This window comes from Erythrolamprus reginae, chromosome 1 (genome assembly GCF_031021105.1).
Source record: "Erythrolamprus reginae isolate rEryReg1 chromosome 1, rEryReg1.hap1, whole genome shotgun sequence".
NCBI classification, from domain to species: domain Eukaryota; kingdom Metazoa; phylum Chordata; class Lepidosauria; order Squamata; family Dipsadidae; genus Erythrolamprus; species Erythrolamprus reginae.
Window position 1 is genome coordinate 119516311 of NC_091950.1, and position 26389 is coordinate 119542699.

Consider the following 26389-nt stretch of genomic DNA (forward strand, 5'->3'; position numbering starts at 1 on the left):
CCCTCACTCCCTTCTTTCACTCCTTCCTCTCTTCCTCTCCCCTTTTTGGCTTAAAATATTTTTTTTCTATTTTCCTCCTCTAAAATCTAGGTGCGTCTTATCAGCAGGTGCGTCTTATAGAGCGAAAAATACGGTACTACTTGCATCTCTGGACTATCAGCTGGATATCTTCCACCTCCTCATTTCCTCTCTGCATCCTTGATAAGTCAAGGGTAACTCTGCACACCCCTCAACACTTAACAAAAACTATTTTAGATGTATAAGTAGTCCTTGACTTAACAACAGTTCCTTTAGAGACTGTTCAAAATTACAAGGCATTGAAAATACGTACCTTATGACTGATTTTTACACTTACGACTTATGCAGCATCCCCATGGTCATGTGATCAAAATTTGGATACTTAGCAACTGATTCATATTGATAATGGATGTGATGTCCTGTGACCACCACCCCCTTTGTGACCTGCTGGCAAGTCTAGTCAATGGGGAAGCCACATTCATTTAACAACCATGTTACTAAGTTAACAACTTCAGTGATTCACTTAATAAAAGTGGCAAGAAAGGTCTTAAATGGGGCAAAACTCACTTAACAAATGTCCCAATTAGCAACATAAATTTTGGGCTCAATGCAGTCATATGTGGAGGACTACCTGTACTGTACATTATCTTGCTTGCACTGCAAGAGAAATTCCATAAACAGTATTCAGGATTTCCTTACCTTCCCCATCTCCAGATCACTTATATGTTTACTTAAATGCTCACTCTGGGTTGATGTATTTTCCTGGACACATTCCTAAAATCTTGATCTTGGTTTTCTTCTCCTAGAGTCACATAACTATAATATTTGGAGACTTGGATTTACTAAAACTTCATACTTGCTGCAACAAACTAACAAGATAAATCGGAGAAATAAGGTGGAGAAGGAAGAATGCCTGAATTATTTTAATCTTAAATTCAACAGTTTTCTAACACATGTTTTAAGTGTTTCAGACTTTTAAATATTGACAGTTTCCAGCCAAGAACAGTATTACCTTCATTTATATTCTTTCACAACTTTTAAACAATAAACTCCAATACAGCCCATTTACTGTTATTAGAGGAAGTGCTGAAGTGGCTAAAATGAACAAAGAGATTCCCTTCAAACCTCTATGGCAGGAGTCAACCATCTGGTGCTCTTCAAATTTTTTGGATATCTGCCAATATCCACAGAATGGCCAATGACGCATAGCCAGAAAAAGATGCATGAATCAACCAAGAAACATGCTAAGTTATACTTCTCTTCTGTTAGTAAGTTATCATTCATTGTTGATGAAACATAATGACTACGCAACATGCAACATGCTAAGGTAAACTCTGGCTGACTGCAATGTATGACTGAACCTATATATCTACATGGAGGATCCAACAGAGAGCTGAACAAGATTCTACATACAGAGAAAGGCACGTGAAATTATGAGTCCTAGACATGCACATATTAATAATTCATAAGAAAGCAATAGCTTAAATTATCCATAAAGATATACATATTGCCAGTTCACCCAAAAAAATGCACGCAGTGAAAAATTAGATAAAATTATATAAACATAAAAATTACTGTAATAAAAAGAATGCTACCAGGATCAGCTAGATAAACATTTATCCAAATATTTAAAACAGCAATCAAGCTTTTATTCAAGTATATAATTTTAGATAACAGATTATTAAAGCTACCATTCTCTAAGTCAAAGATGCCAAACTGTGTCTCTGAAGGTCCCGCAAATGGGTCCACTACAGTTTCTTTCTTTTTTTTCCAGCCCTCACTTTCAATCACCACTCAACTGGTTTGTAAAAATGAATCTGTGGTTGAAAACGGATTCATCAAAGATACAGTGATTATGTGAGTAATAAGTTCAGGAAACTAACAGCAGTCTTGAGGGCTATTACCAACTGTAAGTCCACTTATCTGTTCTAAGTGGACCTGTTATCCTGTCTAAATGACTCCCAAGAAAAGTGTGAATAGAAATTGGACATTGATTCTCCAAAAATGGATTTCACAGGGCTGGGAGGTTTCAGTCGTCCCAAATTTCCTTAGTGCTCAGAGATTATTACTGAAAAATATTCTGGACAATCATGTTTACGCTAAGAGTTGTTACAAAGGTTAAGGATTGAAAAAATGAATTCAAATGGTAAATAATTTGTTTTGGACTAAACTTTGGGATTCACAATTCATTTTCAAAGGATATTTAAAAATGGAGAAAATGAAATTCCAAACACTAATCCAAGTACAATCAATATTTTATTTTCTGAAAAAACTGAAATCTGAAACACTTGTAGATAAAGATATAGGTAAAAGTCCCTGTATTTTCCAAAAGTTTATGTAGTGGTTCATACAAGTTTGAGAAATACAGTTCCAAGCAGAATATAATAGATAATATGTTGGGTTCAAATCTTTAGGCAGCTATTAATATAAATGGTAGCCATGGATAAAACTATATGCTGCCCAACCTCACAGGTAGGAATAAGACACAGTTAAGAAACTGTGTCAAATGTAGCCAATAGAGAGACTCTGTATACATAACATATTAACATATATACAAAATCCCACCCTTTAAAAAAATGTTCCCAAAATTTGCATATTGTAATTGATCCACAAACTATAATAAGAGAAGCCCCATCATTGGAGTATATTTTGTGTATGTTGCTGTGAGACAGAAATTGTAAGACTATATCTTTGTGCAATGATCGCAGTAACAGTTGGATAAACATGCAACCGAATATCTCACATCTGGTATTTCCACCCTCTCAATAGTACTTCTACATTCAGATATATTTGTCCTTTATAGTGTACAAACTTTATGACTTACATTGTTAGAGCAACAGTAATAGAGAGGAAACACCTTTGAGTTAAACCCATCAGGGACACCCCCATATATTTAACAATGAATTGAAGTGTTCCTTTAAACATGAGGTCCAAAAGAGGACAGCTATAAAACATCATAGGGAGAATTCTGCATGTGAATAAAATGATATGGTGTATCTTGGGGAAAGATTCCCAATGAATCCTCACAGCAGAAGCATGGGCAATGGCTTGGAATATTGCCAACTGCTACACACACACACACACACACACACAAACAAACATGCATGCTCCTGCTCATATGAACCAGAGTGGATCTATTATTAAGGAATTGGAAAGAACTCTAGAAGTCACTTTCTGCATGTTTTCCCTAAATTGTTATTTCCCCCCCCAATCCAATGGAATGTTGGAAATAAATTGTGAAGGGGGGTTTATGACTTGTTCTATCTATCTGACAAGTTGATAATGCTCTAAAAACCTGTCAGAACAGGGTTGCATTTGGGGTGGAAGAGAAGTCAGCAAATAAAGATGGAGTTCAAAGACAGGTTGAGTCAATCAGAAGGCTATGGAGGGTGGAGGGAAACTATTGAAAAATTGTCCCAATGCATATCTATAGAAAATAGAAGCTAGGCAGCAACAGTTGGTGACTGCTCTATTATAAGAATATCTCCTGAACTTGTCAGCTGGAGAGAAGCATATGCAGTCCATCACGTGCTTCCCATCACATGACCAAATCACTTAGCAACAGAAATTCTGGCAATCTGTCCTACACTGAGAATTGCAGGACATTAAGAGAGGATCTCCTTGTGACTTCCTGCCACCTCCCAACAAGCTGTCGATGAGGAAGTTGTAGATTCTGAGCAGCTCATAAGCAGACTGTTTGGCTGATTTAAATGATGCATCTCTGTGATTAGGTGAAGAAGTGGTTGCTGCCAGATGTGTAAAGGGTGCACCAGTGGCCGCTGTGGTACCACACAAGCATGCCTGAGTGGGCAGGCATGCACTAGGGAATGCCAACTGGAAAGAGTGCTTTGGGTGGATTCCTCGGGAGAAATAGTGGCAGGAGCAGGAATGACTTTTGGCCTTCCCTGCTAGCTGACCTTGCTTATGACAAGCAGGCAGAGAAGGTTGCAAATGGTGATCAAGTGACCATGGGAGTGTAAGGACAGCCAAAACTCCAAGGACCAATTGCAAGTACTACTCATGTAGCACCTTCATAACTTTGAACAGTCATTGAATGAGTGCTTCATTAACTGAAGACTACTTGTATATAGCTCATATACATTACTTTACATGGATTCTTCCTATGGTTGCTTTTCATAAAAGAGTTGGAAAATTTTAGAGCAGCCCTTTTATCCATATTTTCCCTACTTTGTTCTTTGAGAATGGCATGTAGGCAATAAGCTACGATCAAGTAGGAAAAAAATCACATTACATTTAAGAATTTTCCTTCTTAAACATGTGTACCATTTCAAGTCATGCCATCATAAAAACATATTATGGAATGGGAAGAAATAACATTCTTGAGGAACGAACAGAAAAGCTGCAACCAAGGCAAGATAAAAGAAATCTGAGTTTGGGCAAAAATTGTAACTTATGAAAACAACTCAAGTTACAATTTTTGCCCAAACTCAGATTTCTTTTATCTTGCCTTGGTTGCAGCATTTGTTTACAATCATTAGGTTTTAGTAAAATTGAGAAAGCATCTCAGACAAGATCCTCCCTAGTTCTTATGAAAATAAAGGAAGAGGGGGAATCTCTGTTACTATAATTATAGTGATTATAATCTTAATAAAAGTAGTGTTAGCTGGGGCCTCCAGAGGTGGCAGCAGCGAGGTCAGCAGCAACACCCACAGCACCTCAGTCATCCCTGCTGAGCAGAAGCAGCCAGTGACCAAACCTCTCAGGTGGTGGGGAGAAGATTACACGTAAGGCACAGCACCAGGACAAGGAACTTTTTGACTGCACATTGCACACAAGAAATCTTCCACTCCTCCAAACTCCACCAGAAATATTTTGCTAACTTATTTTTATATTCAAAATTATTTCCATATTCATACATTCTAGAATCAATCACGTCTAGTTTTAGTACAGACACTTACGCTCCTCAGGGCCATGGTATTCATCTTTTATATTTCTCTCAGCATACACTCAGTTCCACAAAGTGAGCAGAACTATATATTCGTAATACAGCTACTTTCCTATCTCTTGATAAAACAACAATTATGATTAACATTTGTGATTGGACAACGGTTTTACCCATGCCTCTTTTTGATTCCTGCTGAATCTCTCTACTTTCTGCATAGCTACATAGTTTTTTATATGAATCTCAATGAATCCCTAACTCATAATTTCTCAACACATACAAATTGTAGAGCAAATAAACAATGACAAAATATGACAAACATTTTACTTTGCTTTAAAACTAGATTAGCTTTTCTTTGTCCTAAAGATAAGGGACAACATCAGAAACATCTGTAATCCTTTTGCAAACGTACTCAAATGTAACCAAAGCAAAAACATGAACAGGCAAGTATTTTGGCAATAGGTAATTTTATAATTACTGTACTTCCCAAGAAATTCATTATCAAGAAAAGTAGACCAAAAGTTTGATTTAAATACAAATACAGACCAGCCAATATCTTTGATCTTCAGTATACAAATACAGTATTATAATACATTTTTTAAAACTGTCAGCTTTTGTAGATAATATCAAAGAAAACTCAAATGGTTACATTCAAAGAAAACATTTAATACATATTTTTCAAAATATAAAATGTGAGTAGAAAGTTTAAACAAAATCTTCATTAATTGTAAAAGGGATGTTGAGACTTTAGAAAGAGTGCAGAGAAGAGCAACAAAAAAGATTAGAGGCCTGTAAGCTAAAACATATGAAGAACAGTTGCAGGAACTAGTTTAATGAAAAGAAGGACCAGGGGAGACATGATAGCAGTGTTCCAGTATCTCAGGGGTTGCCACAAAGAAGAGGGAATCAAACTATTCTCCAAAGCACCTGAGGGTAGAACAAGAAGCAATGGGTGGAAATTAAACAAGGAGAGAAGCAACTTAAAACTAAGGAGAAATTTCCTAACAGTTAGAACAATTATGGTAATCAGTGAAAAAGCTTGCCTCCAGAAATCTGTGAATGCTCCAACACTGGAAGTTTTTAAGAAGATGTTGGATAACCATTTGTCTGAAGTAGTGTAAGGTTTCCTGCCTGAGTAGGGGGTTAGACTAGAAGGCCTCCAAATTCTCCTCCAACTCTGTTGTTGTTGTTGTTGTTGTTGTTGTTGTTGTTGTTAATCGCTCCATTTATAGATACTGTATTATTCTTTTCTTAAATTGTGATTGTATTTATACATTACATGTAAATTGCTAGTATTTAAAGATCAGTTTTTATACATCCCAAAGGATAAAAATATGAAAATAAATGCACCATTACTCTTTTGCCTCAGCAGAGGTCTAAGCCACACCTTTTAAAAAAGATATGAAAAACTTCAGATAGAAACACCAGATGAGTTTGGGCAGGTGAGGAAAGCACTGTCTCAGCAATCTTTAATTTCATTTGGAATTAACCACAGACAAATCTGAGAAAAATTACTGCTACACTCTACAAATTGCTTTCTTACATTATCTACGTAAACCATTTTAGGAGATGACAATACATTTATCTTTTGATTCCTATGCTGACTCACATTTCTCCAATCAAAAATCCTATCATATATTACAATATGTAAATCAGTTTTATGGCACAATAAAGTAGGCCACAGTTCTCATCCTGTCGTAATATGTTGACCTCATGATGGATCCGCCCACTGACACTACAAATGAGCAAATGCTTTACAACTGGCTAATCTATGAACAGAGCTTAAAAAGTGCCAGAGGATCAACTCATAAAGAATGGGAAAACAGATCCTGGACCAATCCTTCAAATATAGCATGGTATTACTGCAGCCTACCAAAATCCATCTTTGGCACTCTTCCATTTGTGCATCTGACATGAGAGAGAAAAATGGTACGCGAGACTTTTCCATGTATTTTCCCCCTACCTAAGTTAGATGTGGAGTTATTGAAAAGAAGTTTGGTGTAGTGGTATAAGGTATCAGAATAGCAACCAGGAATCTGAAAGTTCTGTCACTTCTTCTCATCCCTATGAAGGCAACCACAAATCCTGCTAACAAAACTGCAGGGACTTTTCCATTCAATTGTCAATACTGATTCAAATGCACACAGAGACAAATTACATTGCATTGGTAAAAAATCCCATGAATCCTAAATGCTTTCTCTCCCCCATTCCTTATTGAATTAGGTTTTCCAAGTGAAACAATACTATAGAGCAGGCCTGCACAACTTGTATGGAGGAAAAAATGACATCTCCATACAAATTAACAAATTGCGGGCTGCAAAGGAATACTTTGCATCCCAATCAGTTCTTTGGTGGCTATGGCACAGCAGCAATAGTATTAGAACTGGTGGTAACCGCAAGACCTGGAGGTCTTAGCAGTGCATCCTTTGGGGGTTGGGGCAGTGAATTTATTGACTTTTTTAAAAAGTTAGAGGTCTGGGTGTTATCCACACCCCATGATTATACAAAGGTAGTACGTCTCAAAAGTGCTTTTTCAAAAGGCAACTGGACTATGGCTTTATCCTTGAGAAAGAAAATGTTTCACTTCTCATCCAAGAAGCTTCATCAGTTCTTACTGGATGGGGGAGGGGGAGAAAATGGAAAGGTTACCATGTTTCCCCTCTAAAATAAGATCCTGCCTTATTTTTTGACCCCCTGAAATATGGCCTTGGCCTTATTATCAGGAGGGTGTCTTATTATTTTCGGGGTGCAGGAGGCGGGGTGGGCTGCGATACACGTGTCTTACTGGAGTCTGGCAGCTCCATGGCATCTCCTAGCCAGTCTGTTTAGTTCCAGTTCCAATTCTAGCTGTCACCCACAGAGCGGGAAGCGCACTCACAGAGCGGCCTCTGCCTTGACTGGGGTTTGGAAGCTGCAGAGCTAGAGTTTGGGAAGAGAAAGAAAGACTTCTGCTACGTCTGCTTTTGGGTGCATGCAAGGAAAGTAGCAGAAGTCTTTCTTTCTCTCCCTCAAGTCTGTGGCTTCCAAACCTCAGCCAGGACAGCGGCTGCTCTGCGAGTGCACTTCCTGCTGTATGGTGATAGTCATTGGAGGCCTCCCCTTTTCGCCTGCTCCACCGTGCTCCCCTCAGTTCCCCTCCTTGAGTGCTGACTGACCAGAGTGCCTGTGGGCATGCCTGGAAAGCCCCTCCACCTTGGGAGCCACCAGATGGGATGGCAATAGAGCCGGACTCTTTCTGGGGAGGAAAGCCTCGCAGAACCCTTGCCTGCACTCCCTTCCTCCTGTACTCCCTGCTTATTCTTCCTAGGTGAGACACAGGGCAGCCACGCTGAGGGTAGCCCTGACAGATGCACTCAGCCAGCCCAGTTACAGCCAGTGCTTCCTGCCCGCAGCTGAACTTGGCCTGCAGGGGGCCATCCGGGGCCTCCATAGGTGGTGGCAGCAAGGGCAGCCTCAGCCATCCCTGCCAAGCAGAAGCAGCCGGAGAACAAACCCGAGCTGACAGCCCAACTTCTAATGAGCGCAGCAGCAGAAGAAACTTGCAAGCAAACCTTTTCAGTGGTGGTGGTGAGAATGCACTTTAGACACTTTAGACATAGCACCATTGGCTGCATGCTGCATACAAGAAATCGTTTCCCTCTTTCGCTCCAAGAGGCTGCACAGGCATGATGAGTCTCATGAAGACTCGTTTCTGGTGTAGTTTGGAGGAGTGAAAGATTTCTTGTGTGCAGCGTGCAGCCAATAGGTTCCTTGTCCTGGTGCTGTGTCTTACGTGCACTCTTCCCCCACACAACACTGAGAGAGGCGGGGGCAAGGGAAGGAAGGAGGAAAGGCAGGTGTTTTTCCTCAGGCAGCCTATGAGAGTTTCTTCCCACTTCTGCTTTACTTGAGTCGGAGGCAGGGGAGGGTCAGTGGACAAAACACTGAGGAACACAATGGAGCTACAAGCCGGGGTGGTGTAGCAGGTAGAGTGTTGTACTGCAGGTCACTGAAGCTGACTTGTAGATCTGAAGGTCAGCGGTTCAAATCTCATCACCGGCTCAAGGTTGACTCAGCCTTCCATCCTTCCGAGGTGGGTAAAATGAGGACCCGGATTGTGGGGGCAATAGCCTAGCTCTGTTCAAAAAGTGCTATTGCTAACATATTATAAGCTGCCCTGAGTCTAAGGAGAAGGGCAGCATAAAAATCAAATAAATAAATCAAATAAATAAATAAATCAAACAAACAAACAAACAAACAAATAAATAAATAAATACATAAGCCCCACGTAGGATGGGCATCTCATGGTGAAACGCAATTTGGCGGTGGCAGGTGGGGCAGCATGGGGTGGGACATGAGACACACAACCTACCTGGGAGTTGTAGCTCTATCATGTTCATTGGAGAGAGAGAGACGGGGCACTGGCTCCACTTCTCTGGGCTCTGCCTCCAACGGTATTTTAAAACACACTCCTGACTACGAGTAAGATGAGTCAAGCCTCGATTCTATAAATACGTTAATATAAAGGACCCAGAATGAAGCCCTGTGCAATGCCATTCAAATAGTTACCCAATTCTTCAGAATTTACTATAGACTGCAACTCACTAAAACACAGTTTCAATTAAAATATTTGCTGGGAAGATTTTTTTAAATAGTACATCTGCAACTGTGAAATTACCTTTTGGAAAACCTAAAATACGGTTACCTCTCATGCTATCCATAACATAAACATAACATGCTATCCAAAAGTATCTTGTTTATTACTATTATTCCATCCAACATCTGTAATAAATACAATATATTGTTTTTATTTACTTCCTAGTATGATCGATAGCTTATTAGTAACCTTGACTATCACTAAGTGATGTATCTTTTTATTCATGAGGAATGTATTTTATTCTCCTTATGTACACTGAGAGCATATGCACCAAAGACAAATTCCTTGTGTGTCCAATCACACTTGGCCAATAAAGAATTCTATATTTATCAGTATATTAAAGTATTATTAAGGCTATATTTAAATAAAAAAATAAAAGAACTGTAAGATTCTGTTATAAAAGTGTAAATTCTCAAATTCTCCAAGTACTGCACAGACTTGAATTTTAAAGAAATTTATCCAATGAAAAAGAGGATATACTTTCTAGTAACATAATTATTTTCATTTTACTAGAAGATTTTTACTGCCTTTAAAAAAATCAAAATTCACTACAATCCGGATACATATTTCAGACATCATAAAATGACATATAGATAGTAAGAATACTTTTTAAGAAATCATACTAACTCTAGATTAAAAGGACAGTCACCATTACACAGCAGTCATCTGCAGCCGTCTTCCATTTCTTATTTCTTTTGTTTATTTCAATTTTATTTCATTTTTTAATTGTTTATTTTCAACAACTGCCTCCTGATCCAAGTGCTAGTAAAAAAAACCAGCAGCACAGGGGGGAAATGCTTCACGTGCCTGCCTGCACTCAGAAAACTATGGAAATAATTCTGCATGTATCACTAATAGATCAAAAGACATTATTGTACAAAAGAAATATTTTTAAAAGTCTACAGCCAGGCACTAAACACTGTTTTAATTATACATGCGCATACTTTTGTACATACTTATCTCTGGGCTTCTTCGGAAAGTGGAAAATAATGTTCCCTAATTATCAGAAATCCCCAGTACAAAATACTCAAAATGAAAAAAACCAAAGATAGTAATGTATTCAAGGAAACCAGAGGAGGCGGGAAACCTCTAGTGTTTGGTATAAATTGGGGAAGGGAGGGGAAGCGAGAAAAAACAATCGAGCTGGGGAAAGAGCGGTCTAGAAAGTTTCTGCCAACAGCAGCTGAGATGCTTCATCACTAGCCTATTTTCCAGACATTATGTTTCATATGGTTTCAAGGGTCACATGACAGCTGCAAACTAATGCCTTGAGGTCTGTTTCTGCCTCTCTGTGACACTGGCAGGCTGTGAGAGACTCCAACTCTATAGAAAAAAATGTTCCCCCGTTTTTTTCCATTACATCATGCAAACCGGTCCTGGGGGAGAAGGGAGAGATTCACAGCTGGTGGCAGCTGCAGTACCATCTGCTTTAGCTTGCTTGGCAGATTCCTACCGAACCTCTTCTGGGGAAGCACGCCTGTATCTCAACACAAAACACCCCATTGTGCAAAAAAAGGAAAAAAAAGATATTTGCAGATTGTAGAGGAGTGAGCTTTTCGCTAAATGGTCAGAAAACGGAGGCATCAGGTGAGGATTTCTGATCATAGGAAAAAGAAGCCTACCACACAAAAGATAAAATTGCTAAACACGGCATGCTTACAGGAGAAAGAAGGCTGGTGCCATAACCTGCCATCTGCTTGCCACAATGCCAGGATGGAAAAACTACAGTCAGCAATAATTTTGAAAAGAGAGGGGAGTGAAAGGGAGGAGAAAAAACAGCTTAAGCCTTCAAAGATAGAGATTAGCTGGACCAACCTGGAAAAAAACAGAAACTAACAACTTAGCCCTAGATGGGAAAAACTTCAAATATATTTATGAATACTGTCAGCACATCTGATAATTTACGGGAGGCCCAGCTGGAAGGGAGGATTTTGCAGCCACTCACTGTGATAGTCAGAGAACTATCAGAGAACCATAAGCTAATAGCAGAAAAACGGTTTTGCCTCCTTTATTCTTTGTGATATGTATCAACCAACCACTAAGTTGCATTGTAGTTGTGAAAAGTGCTTTTCATATTTAGTAAGTATGAATACTGCTTGCTTGTTTGCCTTAGTCATTTTACACTCTTGGAATATGTTTAAACTTGGAATAAACTTAAACTTTGTGGACGACTTAAAAAAAAAATTACCCCAACTTTGTTGAAGACTTCAGAACTAATGCAAACTTTCTATTTATCACTGCAAAACACACAATTCAGTGAGGTTTTTTTAAAAAAAAAATCTAAGTAAGAGGAATAAAAAGTGGGGGAAATTGAACAATGCAACAAACATGAACAATCAACTCTTATTGCCATAATTCATTCATTGAAAAGGCAACTTCCCTGCAGTAAAATTACTGGGATTTTGGAGTACATGTATAACAGATGCACCACAAATGAGTTGTTTCGGTTCTGAGATAAACAACAGGCAAGACTTCGGATTTCAGGAACACTCCTGTGAACTCCCAACACTTTTGAAGCATCTCACATCGCTAGACAGAAGCTCCAGGCAATGTTTACTACACTGTTTTCAAAACTGTCTGGATTTGTAACGACTTACCATACATTTTGCCTTCATCAGACAATATGATTTTCCTCCTCCCACAAGGGGGATATATAGCTAGGGCCTCCTGAAAGCTCTGCTCAATATCTGGGCTCCAGACCCCTTCTGCGTCATTGTCAATAGGTTTATCTGCAGAGTCACTCATTCTTTCAATGTCCTCGGCAGGACTTTCGCTGCCGCTCCAGCTGCTGGGCTCAATGGTGGTGGCTGGTTGGTCCAAGCCTTAGCCTGGAAGCTTTAAGAGAATTAACCTAAAAACAATAAAGAACAGTTTCAGGTGAAATTTTTTTCGTTAGTTTTAATAATCGATAGAACAAAAGCAGAAGTTGTAGAGATGTGGAGAACAAAAAAAAAAAGTCACGTTCTACTCTTAAAGCAACAGAGGGGCTAATATTCATTATTTCTGAAATTAATAACAACTGTAATCAATACACGTAATATTTCAATATATACTGATTACACTGAATAACTATAATGGGTTCTAGAAATTTAGAAATAGTCCCTGTTAGAAAAAAGGAAATATTTGTTTTAAAATGGGAAATTTGTTATTTTAATTCATCTCAAACGATCAAGGAATTTTGACACAAGTGGAAAACCAGTAACCTGCACTTTTTCTGTTTTACCTCTGAATGGCATAGGGATAGTTTGCAACTGAAGAAACAAGAAAGTGACTAAGTCATTGAAAATAAATCCTATAATACAGATAAGTAATAACTAGACCAGATTTTATATGGAGCAAGAGATGGCTCTTCTTTCAGATGTGCAATCAATTTATTATGAAATAATCTAATATGACAACACCTGCTAAGTCCACTCGACTCACAGACATTTCATTGCTTCTCTTGTATTTGTGGAAAATGTACTGCTGATACAAAGGTGTGCTCTAGGCAAAAATCTGCTCTACCAGTAGGGCATCACAGTGGTAAGCCTGAAGAATACAGTGCAGAAGCACCAGGAATGGATTTATCTCAACCTGCTGAAGCATTGCTGATTCTTATTAGGGACAAATCATACATGGACAGACTAAGACTACTATAAAAAAATAACTTACAGAAACGTTTACTCCACTGTTCACAAGAAAAAGTAGTTAAGTTTTTTTCTCTTTCCTTTTTTTTTTTACAGTGTAGAGGAAAATATGGGAAATAAACCAAACCATTTGTTTTAATACTGGTGCATATTATGCATTAACCCTCCGCCAGTGATTTAAATTTGCCTCGATGAAGGAACGTGCCCTGGAGAAACATAATTCTCACTGAAGCAGAGATAAATTGATTTGCTCCAATGAAGCTCTTTGTGTTCTCTTGGCATTTCAATTCTCCACCTGCCATTTGCCAATGTCGGAAGCAGCATCCACGTGCCTGCCCCAAAACCACTGTGGTGAGGGGAGACCAAAGAAGGTGGATATTTTGAGGAGGTGAGCTGAAAGGGGCTGCAAAACAAAGCAAAAGTTGCAAGCACAGCATGGTCTTCTCCTCCTCCTGAGTGACAACTCAGCAGCCCCCTCCTACATGGGTAAAAGGAGAGCTGCTGGCCACAGCAAATCTCTTGGGTAGAAATTAAGCTCTCGAGAGCTGAACAGAGTTTTAAACAAATTCCTCATTTTGGCAAATGCAGATATTTCACAGATGCAAACATCCTCTTTTGTGACAAATAAATAGCTTCTGTTTATTTCCAGAGAACTTGGTGATTAATCACTTCAAGCTCAGTTTTATGCATGCCGAGACTATTGCATTTTAATCTGGAGTGAATCACTAGTATTGTGCAATGTATCATCCAATGTTTAAATGTCTATTATGTTTTTGTGAGTAAATAAAGTTGGATCTCTTCTATGGATGAAAAACGAGTTCTTTTCAGGGCTGCCTTAATCCGAGGGATCAAAAAGAAGTCTGCTGGGGGCAACGCCAGGACTATAGAGAGGTGGGGCAGTGTTGGCACCTGGTGTTTGGTCAGGAACCCGCGGACTCTTAGTGTGTTGTGGCAAGGCAGGTTTTTTGTCCATAGAAGAGATCCAATCAGCCATTACGAAGACCTTGAGAGAGGTCCCCGAAGACACCTTCCAGGGCGCGTACCGGTCATGGCAGAGTCACTGTAAAAAATGTGTAGAGGCCCAAGGACAGTACTTTGAAGAATTTTAAGTGTTTGTGCAAATCTGTTCAATAAATTACTTTTTTAAAAAAAATAATTGCATTACTTTTGGAACGGACCCGTATATTAAATTTCAGTGTGTGTGTTTTAAGTACAGTATAATTAAATAGCTTATGTACACTACAACTTAAACCAGGTTGATACCTTATTTGAATATTTTTAATACAAATTCTCACATGCAAGATCATAATGTACCCAGATGAATTACATGCATATTAACTGAATTTAGTTTCCAAAAATGGGGAAAAAAACACTCCCTTCAAACACTGATCAAAACAACTTTGGCTAATTAATTTGGAGGAGAGAGCTTCTGATCCCATAGCAGAAACCTGACAATCTTTAAAACAATTTTGTTTTCATTTACTGCACAATTCAAGTATTTTTAAAGCATCTCTAATGCCTTATTATCATTGCCTCTATAGTCTTTTATTTCTGCCTTGGCTTCCTCCCCATCCTTTCTAATAATCTGCATGAAATATTTGGATTCCTAGATGGGCAGGCTATTTTTGGAACTGCAAAATATTCATTTCCCTTTTGCAAGCAGATTCAGTCCATTTGCTATCACTTCTTTTGTATAAGTTGCAAACTGAACCTTTGTGAAAATTTGGGATCTCAATTCTACATTCAGTTCAATCCCTAGACTGGATAAGTAATAAACTATGCTTTGATTACCGTACATGCAAATTGCTGGGGCTTGGTTTGCTAATAATTAACTTACCCTATTTATTTTAACATGACTTAGTCGATAGGTAACCTATTGTTAGCCAGGCAGGTCAAAGTAGCTGGTATAAATAGCTCAGTTCCCATTGTTTGCAATCAGAAAGGAAAGAAGAACATTTTGTTCTCCAGATCTACTTTTGGGTAGTTTTCAGTACAGTGTATCTGAGGAAGTAATACCTTTCCTATCTGCATTAATTCCATGAAAAATTGATTATGTGGGTCACAGGAACTTCAAGGGTCATCATATTGCTGAAAAATTTGTTCTATAACTAAAAACTTGTTAAATCATTGCCAAAATTGAGGCATTCTCACAAAAGTCTACAGAGTCTACGGAGAGGGGCGGCATACAAATCTAATTAATAAAAATAAAATAATAAAAGCAAAATTCTATTTTTTAACGGTGAAAGGTTTATGCAAGCTGTGTTGTTCTGACATTGTACTCCTGTTACATTTCCAATACAGAGAAACAAGTCCAATAAAAGATGTACTGTATTTTCTTACGTTCTCATTGGAACAAATACTTTATTTAACTAATTATAGCTTCAACATATACAAATCGTGCTTTATATGACCTGGTCTTATTACCAGATCAGGGATGAAATGCCCCCAGCTTGCTCGCGTCTGTCGGTTGTAGGAGAGCCAGTTGTGAAGGGAGCGCCCACATGTCTGCACACCACCATTTGGGTTCTTTTCCCTATGCATGTGCGCAAAGCCTTTTGTGCAGGCGCAGAAGGTAAAAGAACCTAAATGATGGCGTCCGGGTAGGTGGGCAGAGCCTCGTGCTCCTTTCGCAACAAGCTCTCCGATGACTGACAGGCATGAGCATTTCACCTTGCACCAGAGGCTACATTTGTATCAAACACACAGAATTTGTCTGCACTGTATTTACCTATCTTCATGGCAAACACTTGAGCAGAGGTGTTCAGCAATATTTAAACAGATGTAGAAAATTATTTCCAATTAATAAAAACTATCAAACACAGCTTATTATATATAATTTATTAATATTTAACAGAACCCAAATCCTGATTCTTATTTATTAAAAATCCTTAATATTAGCTTTGGCAACAATTAATTATAAGCAATATTAATAAATTAGAACAATGTTCAATGTTACTATTTTTATCCTTAGGTTTCTAATTTTTAAGAGGAGTTGGAGAGTACTCTGCACTGGGATGGAAGCACACAGGCTTCAATAAAACCAAATGTCACAAATGCATTTTTTGTTCTTTGATGTATTAGAATTATTTCAAGGAAATTATAAAATGAGGTCAAGAAAGCACTTGATAAAGAAAGATATTTGTCAATAGATTTCTTATGTACAATGGAAAGAGGAGTTTAAAGTGGATAAATGATTTGCTGGTTTTCAACAAAACGACTGGATTTAAAGTAAGAATTATGTACTAATGACAAACATATTACTGCTAAATGTATAATTTTTTGTTGAGATATACCAACAAAACATGGATAATAAAATGGGCTAAAAATTCCCAATAATATACAGATGAATCAATTGTAAAATATGTGATGGAAAAGACTGAAATTAACTTTTTTTTTCTTAGTCTCAAACTTACTTTTTATAAAATGATCTATCGTTGGAATTTGTCACCAGAGAAATTGTCTAGAGTAAGAGCCCACAACCCTTGGTCCATGGCTTAGCACTTGGCCACAGCCCTTTGGGAATGGCGTCAAGGAAGTGGGGTGAATGTGTATGTGCACACACAAAATCATCCCCTTCATTCAGGGGTGGGCTTAAAATTATTTAGCAAAGGGTTCTCTGCCCAATTGCTCTGTTCTCCTTCACCATGGCAAGGTACATTTTTGCTCTCCCTGGGCTCCGGAGGCTTTCCTCGAGCCTCTGGGAGGATGAAAACTTTCTGAACTATGGTAGGTCCGTTTTTACCCCTTCCTGAGCCTCCACATGCTCCCTGCAATTACCTGCATCCAAACGGGGACAGGTGGGGACTCCTGGGAGGGGTGGGGTGAGTGGGGCTAGCCTGCAGTGGGATTTGGCAGTTCTCTGAACTGTACAGAATCTTAGCTAGAGGTTCTCCTGAACGCCTGCAAAACCCAGCAGCCCAGCCCTACCTCCACTCCTTCACTGCCACTGTCTCTGCTAGTCTGCTGAGCCAGAAAGATTGGAGACTGTTAGCCTAGAATGTACAGCACTATAGCACTTAGACTTATATGCCACTTCATGGTGTTTTACAACCCTAAGGGGTTTACAAGTATGAGCATATTGCCCCCAATAATCTAGGTCCTCATTTTACCCACCTCGGAAGGATGGAAAACTAAGTCAACCTTGAGCCGGATCAGGACTGAACTGCTGGCAGTCAGCAGTTAGCCTGCAATACTGTATTCTAACCACCGTGCCACCATGGCGCTGTATTTTTTTTTTGCTGGAAATGTGAACAATATAACAGGATATTTTACATGATGGATATGTAAAAAAATACAAATGCATACGTTCAGAGGTTTTGGAAGTCTGAGGTACAATTGAAAGCCATGGGCTTTTCTTTGGGGATTAATGGATAAACAACCAAAGGAAGGCCTATTGAGTGCCTGTTCTTCTGGTTTCCGGCAAGCAAATGCATACCATGCGCGTACATGCGCGAACCCCCATTTGAGCACTCTGTACCGAAAAAATTTGCAAATACTGCCAAGATAAGATATAACTTCGTGATTGTACTTATGGATGTTTTCTGCAAAGGAAATCATTTCTGTTTCTTTTTGCATTTTTGTCTGGATTTGTTTGTCTTTTTTCTGTTTTTTTTTCTTTTTTTAGTTTGTGTTACATAGGAACATAGAAGATTGACGGCAGAAAAAGATCTCATGGTCCATCTGCCCTTATACTATTTTCTGTATTATATTTTAGGATGGATATATGTTTATCCCAGGCATGTTTATATTCAATTACTGTGGATTTACCAACATCTGCTGAAAGTTTGTTCCAAGCATCTACTACTCTTTCAGTAAAATAATATTTTCTCACGTTGCTTCTGATCTTTCCCCCAACTAACCTCAGATTGTGCCCTCTTGTGTTCACTTTCCCATTAAAAACATTTCCCTCCTGAAACTTATTTAATCCGTTAACATATTTAAATGTTTCGATCATGTCCCCCCTTTCCCTCCAGACTATACAGATTGAGTTCATTAAGTCTTTCCTGATAGGTTTTATGCTTAAGACCTTCCACCATTTTTGTAGCCCATCTTTGGACCCGTTCAATTTTATCAATATTTTTTGTAGGTGAGGTTGTGTTAAGCTTTTGTGTTCTTAGTAAAAAAATTAATATAAAAAAATCTTTTTCAGTCCTGTCCATTTTTCTCAGAAATAATGTCAGATTTCAAGTAAAAAGCTTCAAAGAACACCTTTTATTTTAAATGTCCAGAGAAACAAATCAGAATAAATAGTTGCTTTTTCACTACATGGCTTAAAGAATTATTTTACAAACCTTTTTGTATCATTAAACAGAGAAAAAGAACACTATGCAATTAAAAACTGTGTTTTGCCTAAACATTCAAGCATGGTTGTCTTAAGAGCTGAACTTTACATTTTCAAAAAAGAGAAGAAACATTTACTTTTTCCTTGTTCCAACACAGCTTACTCCCATAATTCATCTAAAACTATAACTGATATAGACATGCACTGAATAACAATCATATTAATTGCTCTCTCCTCTGTTTTTCTGTAATATAAGCTAATTCAGTTCAAGCACATGGGGTTCTTATTACAATTCTAAAAGAATCAGATGAATCCAGAACACGCCAAAGCTTATATATATGGAAATGGCAAACATCATTAGCACTGATTGTAGTTTTGATACTCTCAAGGAGTATTTCTAAACATTGAAATCTTGTTCCAACAGTTCTGTCAATTGCTTGCAAGGATAATTTTAGCCAATGTGATTAAATTAATTTAAACAACAATGCTGCATTCCAGGTTACAGTTTCTTCCTTAAAAGAATTAAAACATGACAATAAAGGATCAAATAGTACATTATGCAGCATAATCTTATATGTGTGTGTGTGTGTGTATGTGTGTATATATATATATGTATGTATGTATGTATGTATGTATGTATGTATGTATGTATATATGCATATTCTTATACAGCATAATCTTCATAGAAGAATTCTTCCAATAGTTTTTGTATGTAATGCAGTTCTGTTGTGTGGAATTTTTAAAAAAGTTTCCTTTACTACACCAAAGAAATTAAAAAGGGTCTTTTCAATTCCCTCCCCACCTTTCTTGTTTGTTTAAATAATTTCCAACATGGACAACTAGATAGGAATTTGGGGAATTGTAGGCACAAAACATCTGGAAAGTGCCAGTTTAGGGTAGGAATCATGTTGCAAAATTCCACATTTGATTTGCATTTAGGAAACACTTTCCAGTGACTCTAACATGCTCCTGCACTTTGAAATTCATAACATGAACAAATGTAAAGCAGATCATTCATGTGAGATAGTTCTACGTGAGATACAGTTGAAGGACTGTGTTACATTTTCAAGAATAACTTTTAGGCCCTCAAAAGCCATAAAGAAGAAAACTCTACAGTCTTCTTCTTCGTTTCTTTTTAGCATCTTTTTTCCCAAGGTGTTAAGAGAAAAAAATAGGGAAAATTGCTTCCCATTGTTCATTGGAAGGAAATGGGGTTGTATAAAGATCCCTTCTATTACAATTGGTAACTGACATGGCCGAATGAGATGAAGTGATTTATCTTGGTACATATGGTTAAAGGTCCTTGGTGTTCTCTGTGCTTGGTTATTTTCTTACAGACATTTCATTACCCAAACTAGGTAGCAGTGATTACCTAGTTTAATAAAACATCTTCAAGGAAACAGCCAAGCTAAGAGAGCACCAAGGACTCACTCATTTCAACTCTGAGCTACAAATATTCTTCAAAACTAATGCAATTTAAAAAAAAAAAAGTAATTTATTGAACAGATTTGCACAAACACTTAAAATTCTTCAAAGTACTGTCCTTGGGTCTCTACACATTTTTTCCAGCGACTCTGCCATGACCGGTACGTGCCCTGGAAGGTGTCTTCAGGGACCTCTCGCAAGGTCTTTGTTACAGCTGATTGGATCTCTTCTATGGACAAAAAAATGGGTTTCTTTCAGGGCTGGGAACAAAAAGAAGTCTGCTGGGGAGACGTCAGGACTATGTGGGGGGGCAGCATTGGCACCTGGTTTTGGCCAGGAACTCGCGGACTCATACCGTGTTGTGGCAAGGCACGTTTTTCATCCATAGAAGAGATCCAATCAGCCATGTCGAAGACCTTGTGAGAGGTCCCCCATGTAAAATACCATGCATCATCTGTATCAAATACCATGTAAAATCTGCCCAGCCACATATATTGGACAAACTAATAGGAGAGTAAATGCATGTGTTGCAGAACATAAGAATGCATTAAGAAAAGGAAAAAAATTCCTTCCTTTTTCAACGATTCAAAACTACAGGACATGAAATTGATTTTTACAGAACTAAATTAATTTCCAAAACAGAACACTACAACAAAAGCATAATCATGGAAGCCATTGAGATAGAAAAACATCCCCACAATATGAACAAGCATGATTATCCCTCCCGCCTACCAGACATCTGGAAACCAGCCCTCATTAACAAACGTATCCCAGCCATACAAACTGAAACCCGACTCAGAACAACACAGGACACTACCACCAATCACCTCCACAAGACCCAAACCTACACCCACTCTACAAAGGCAAGGTTTGGAAAACATTCCTCACAGAGAGTAACAATAAAAGAGCTTGCAAGCAGGTAAGAGCTGAGAACATCATTAGCACCTGGTTAGGGCTGGAAAGAAACATTTTAAGCAAGCTAGACCAATGGGGAAAAAACCTGCAAAGACTTAGGGCTTGGAAAACATTCCTCACAGAGAGTAATAATGAAAGAGCTTGGGAACATTAATAACACCTGGTTAGGGCTGGAAAGAAACATTTGGAGCAAGAAATGCAATGAAAAAAACCCCTACAAAGACAGGGTTTGGAAAACATTCTTGGCAGAGAGTAACAATGAAAGCGCTTGCAAGCAATGAAAGAGCTTGCAAGGTAAGAGCTGGGAAGATTGTTAGCAGCTAATTAGGGCTGAAAAAAGCTACATCCAGAGCATAAGACACACCCAAACTTTCAGCCTCTTTTAGGAAGGAAAAAGGTGTGTCTTATACACCAAAATATGGTAGATTATGGTCTACTTTATCAAATGCCTTACTGAAGTCCAAGTAAATTAAATCAACAGCATTCCTCTGGTCCACTAATTTTGTCACTTTGTCAAAGAATGCAGTAAGATGAGTCTGGCATAATCTGTTTTTGACAAACCCATGTTGACTTTTGATTATTATTATTTGTTTGCTTCTAGGTGTTCGTTGATTATCTTTTCCAGAATCTTCCTGGTATTGAGGTCAGGCTGATAGGTCTGTAGTTTCCTGGATCTATTTTTTCCCTTTTTTTGAAGATGGGAACTATATCAGCTCTTTTCCAGTTCTCTGGAAGTTTCCCAAGTCCTTCAGGATCTTTGAAAGATATTATTTAATGGTTCTGAGATCTCGTCTGCCAGTTCTTTCAGAACTTTGGGGTATAATCCATCTGGTCCTGGTAATTTGAACTTGTCTAGGGTAGATAGGTGTTCTCTTACCATTTTCTTCCCTATTTTAACTTTTATTCTTGGTGTGTTTTTTGTGATGTTGTTTTTGGTAGGTTGGACTATTTTTTTCCCTTTGTTTAAACACAGATGAAAAAAATGAGTTAAGTAGCTCTGCTTTCTCCCTGTTGCTTGTCACTTTCTTGCCACTTTCTCCCTGTAATGGATCAATTGTTTCCTTGACTTTTTTCTTGTTTTTAATATGTTGGAAGAAGCTGATTTTGTTACTTTTTACTTTTGTCACAAGCCTTTGTTCATTTTGAGCCTTAGCTTTCCTCATTTCATCTTTACAGGCTCGAGCTATTTGATGATATTCTGCCTTAGTTATTTCCCCTTCTTTCCACTTTTTATACTTGTCCCTTTTGTCTTTCAAATTGTCACTTGGTTCTTTATGCAGCCATGCTGGTTTCCTTAGGGACCTATTATTATTTTTCTTCTTCATTGGTATAGTGCTAGAATGAGCTTTTATAATCTCACTTTTCAAAATTTCCCAAGCTTGAGTTGTTTCCCCCTTGAGGATTCTCATTCATGGAATCCTTTCCAAGCTCTAAGTTTATTGAAATTAACTCTCTTGAAGTCCAAGACTCTAGTTTGACTTTGTTCTACTGCTTGTGTTTGCATAATGTTGAATTCCAATATTGCATGATCGCTTACCCCCAAGATTCCTGTAGCTTCAACATCTTCTATCATTTCAGCTCTATTAGTGAGAATTAAGTCCAATATGGCTGATCTCCTTGTTCCCTTTTCTACTTTTTGGGTAATAAAGTTTTCTGCTAGGTTTAACCTAATGGATTTTCCACTTGGTGCAGAATTTGTCTCCCAATCAGGGGAGTTAAATTCCCCCATTACTGTTGTGATATGCTTCCTACATACCTACGTTAGCTGACTAGCAAAAAGTTCATATACTTCCTCTGTTTGGTTGGGTGGCCTATAGTATAGACCTATGGCAATGTCATTTCCCTCACCCCCTTTAATATTGACCCAAATACATTCAAGACAATTTTCATTATTGTTGTGCTCTATTTCTGTAAAGATATAGTTATTTCTTATATATAATGCAACTCCATGTCCTCTTTTATTTGGTCTATTTCTTTTAAACAATTTAAATCCCTCCAGCTGTATACAGTGGAACCTCGACATACGAGCAGCTCTACTTACGAGCTACTCAAGATAAGAGCTGGGAGGGGAGCGACATTTTTGTTCGCCTCCCGAGCTCACATTCGGGATACGAGCGCCAAGGAGCTGTCTCCTGAAGCCGAAAGCTAACTTCTGCGTTCGGCGGCAGCGGGTTTTTTTGTTGTTGCACGGATTAATTGACTTTACATTGTTTCCTATGGGAAACAATGTTTCGTCATACGAGCGTTCTGACTTACGAGCCTCCTTCCGGAACCAATTAGTCTCGTAAGTCGGGGTTCTACTGTATTCCATTATATCATGTCATATCTTTCCTCATTTATTTGAATTTCTAATTCACCCTGTTTATTCCTTGTACTTTATGCATTGTGTATTTAAGTCTATTTTGATTGATCTTGTGTTTACTGTCTACATGACCTGTGTTGTGCCTGACTGCCCCTACTTTCTTGCACTCCCTATTAAATGTTTGGCTTTGCTTGACAGTGGAGCTGATAAACTTACCTACACACACATCTATGTTGTGTCCACTGTTAAGCATATTAATTTGAGATTGCTGGGGACAGTAATGTTCTGTATCAATAAAATCTCTGTCCCCGCTGTTCAGTTTAAATGTTTATCCAAGAAATCTGTGAATTTAATACCAAGTAGCTCAGTCCCTTTCTTTGATGGATGCAAACCATCTCTTTTGTACAGTTTTCATTGGACCAGCTGCAGACATCATGATTAATGAAACCAAAGCCTTCTCTTTTACACCACTCCTTTAGTCACACATTAAACTCTGCTACATGTTAGTCTTTCCCTGTTTCCCCCCCTTATATACAGGTAAAACCTCTGAAAAGATTAGTCTACAACCTGTTGTGATTCAGCCTGAGGATGCTCAGGGACCAGCTGTGTCTCAGCTTGCTCCATGCCCGGAGGAGGAGGACAGTGAAGAGGAGGGGGCTGAACAGTCCGACGGGGAGAGGATAATCAGGAATGGGATGAAGGAGAACAGCATGAGAACCCCGGGGGGGGGGCTCTCCCCAGCCAGTAGCTTGGAGTCATTAGGTGATGACGCACAAACCATCATTGACATGCGACAGAGACGGTCAGATCAAAGAAAGGAGAAATTAAAGAAGTATTATCAGCACTGAATTAGGAACAGCTGGGTTTGGGTGTGGTCCTCCTTAGCAGGGTTTAAAAGGCAGGCAAGCCCTTGAAGCCATGTGGAGTGTTATCAGTTTGGAGTTGTGTTATCCTGTCTTGTTTCTCGGCGTCTCTGTTCCTGGCTTGTGGCCCAGCAGCTTTGGAAGACCCGTGGGAGGTGTAGGTCTGCTATCTACAGCCTCAGCTTGGCAGCAAGAATTCTGTATTGCTGCATGGACTTTTGCCTTCGTGGATATATTTGAAGATACAGCATTTTCCTGTGTGTAAGGACATTTTCTGTTACCTGTGTTTTTCTTGAATTTTATAAAACTGCCTTTGCCTTTTACCAGTGTGTCTGCTTCTCTTTTTGGGTTGGTATTGGCTTCTGGAGTGACCCAGACAGAACACAACCTATACTACTAAATCCATATCCCAAGCTCTGGAAGTCATTCTGCACAGAATGTACATCTTTTCGGGACAGATCATTTGTGCCAAGATGTATAATAGCATCAACATCACAGTCCTTAATGGCATTCTTGACTATCTTAAAAATATGCCTCTTGTCTCCACAGGCAGTAGCACCCGGCAAACACCTGACTTCTTTCAAAACCTCGATATCGTTTCCTAAATTTAATCCCTTACAATTGAATCACCAACCAGAAGGTGGCTTCTCTTTTTGGTTACCTTGCTGCTCTTATGTGACTGATGTGTAATAACTGATTCACACTTTCTCCTTTCCAAAATAAGTTCTTCCTCTCGGACAGCCTTCCCCTGATTTTTTGAGTTATCATTATCACAACTACCTTGACCTGTCGCTTTAGCGTCCCTTTTAAGGTCAGCAAGGGCACTATACCTGCTATGCTTTGTGTTTATGGTTCACAGTTCTTACCTGCCAGATCCCACATTGTCTATACTGCCCTTCTCCTGCAGGATCTTTATGGGAGAGGGGGCTGATAATATCCTGGGTTGGGAAGTCAGAGAAAACTGTGTACAACAGCTATATGAAGCATACATTGGAAAAGGCAACTTTTGACACTTGACCAGGAAATATTTTTGGAAAAAGTAATGCCAGTTGGACTTACCACTGTCCAGTCTGAACAGGTGCAGCTATGCACAAATCAGAGGAGAAAAGGTAGGATTGGAAAAAGAGCAATACAGGCCAATTTAAAAAAATACTTTCACATGGTTTTGCCATATAATTAAGGATTACTGTGTTCAGTTCTGGAGACCTCACCTACAAAAAGATATTGACAAAATTGAACGGGTCCAAAGACGGGCTACAAGAATGGTGGAAGGTCTTAAGCATAAAACGTATCAGGAAAGACTTAATGAACTCAATCTGTATAGTCTGGAGGACAGAAGGAAAAGGGGGGACATGATCGAAACATTTAAATATATTAAAGGGTTAAATAAGGTCCAGGAGGGAAGTGTTTTTAATAGGAAAGTGAACACAAGAACAAGGGGACACAATCTGAAGTTAGTTGGGGGAAAGATCAAAAGCAACATGAGAAAATATTATTTTACTGAAAGAGTAGTAGATCCTTGGAACAAACTTCCAGCAGATGTGGTAGATAAATCCACAGTAACTGAATTTAAACATGCCTGGGATAAACATATATCCATCCTAAGATAAAATACAGAAAATAGTATAAGGGCAGACTAGATGGACCATGAGGTCTTTTTCTGCCGTCAGACTTCTATGTTTCTATGTTTCTATTATTTTTACTGGCACTACAAAAAATGACAGAGAACAGGATTGCCAAAGTACATGAAATCAAGAAATGCAAAGAATAATTCAAAGATTTCTAGGCTATGAAGGCCTTCATGGCACTGATAAGAATCTACCACTTTGCCAACACTTAGGAAACACAAAGTAATTTGACAGAGGAAGGATCTTGTGACAAGTGATCCTGTTCATACCATGAATTTCCCTGTGCATTTGGAAGCACAAACTATGGTTTTAGTGCTGAAATCTGATTGCTGCAAAAGTGAGTAGATAGAATCTTTGAACTCACCCACACACTGTGCCCTGGGCTATATCTCCCTAGCAAGACAAGAAAACTAGATTCTGCTGCAAGCAGCTGTCCTCAAATCCCAATCTATGCTTTGCACATGGGTGGGAAAAGCCTTCCAGCAGCAGGTGCAAAGAGGTGCAAAAGCTCAGTCTTACACTTGATAGCTATATAAGCCTTCTGGCAGCCTGCCAACCAAGTGGGTCAGCCATGCTTTGAACCTGCCAGCTGTATTCAATATTTCAAGAACAGGTTGCTACAGCAGCCCTACGGCAAGTTATTTATTTCCACAACAATAGGATAACAAGCCAGACCTCTACATACCCTCTGCATACTCTCATTTAAAAAAAAACCCACACAGTTAAAAGAAAACAGAATAGATTCAACCCGTTTCTTTTCATTCCTACCCTTCAAAACAGAGATTTGGGGTA

The 26389-nt window shown here is 38.7% G+C and overlaps 1 protein-coding gene across 10 annotated transcripts in view; it reads right to left on the reverse strand.

Annotated features, from left to right (window-relative positions):
• The window catches only part of TEAD1 (TEA domain transcription factor 1), a 281398-nt gene that overhangs the window by 149149 nt on the left and 105860 nt on the right, over positions 1–26389 (reverse strand). For 6 of the 10 annotated variants that reach the window (XM_070762844.1, XM_070762862.1, XM_070762830.1 and 3 more), the window contains exon 3: positions 12155–12408. The exons of 3 other annotated variants lie outside the window; for them this stretch is intronic. In XM_070762844.1, the coding sequence (XP_070618945.1) occupies positions 12155–12302 (148 nt within the window). In that variant the 5' untranslated portion in view covers positions 12303–12408. Of the gene's footprint in view, positions 1–10513; positions 10532–12154; positions 12409–26389 lie in introns of those variants that run through there. One more of the 10 variants, XM_070762904.1, reaches the window with a different exon arrangement.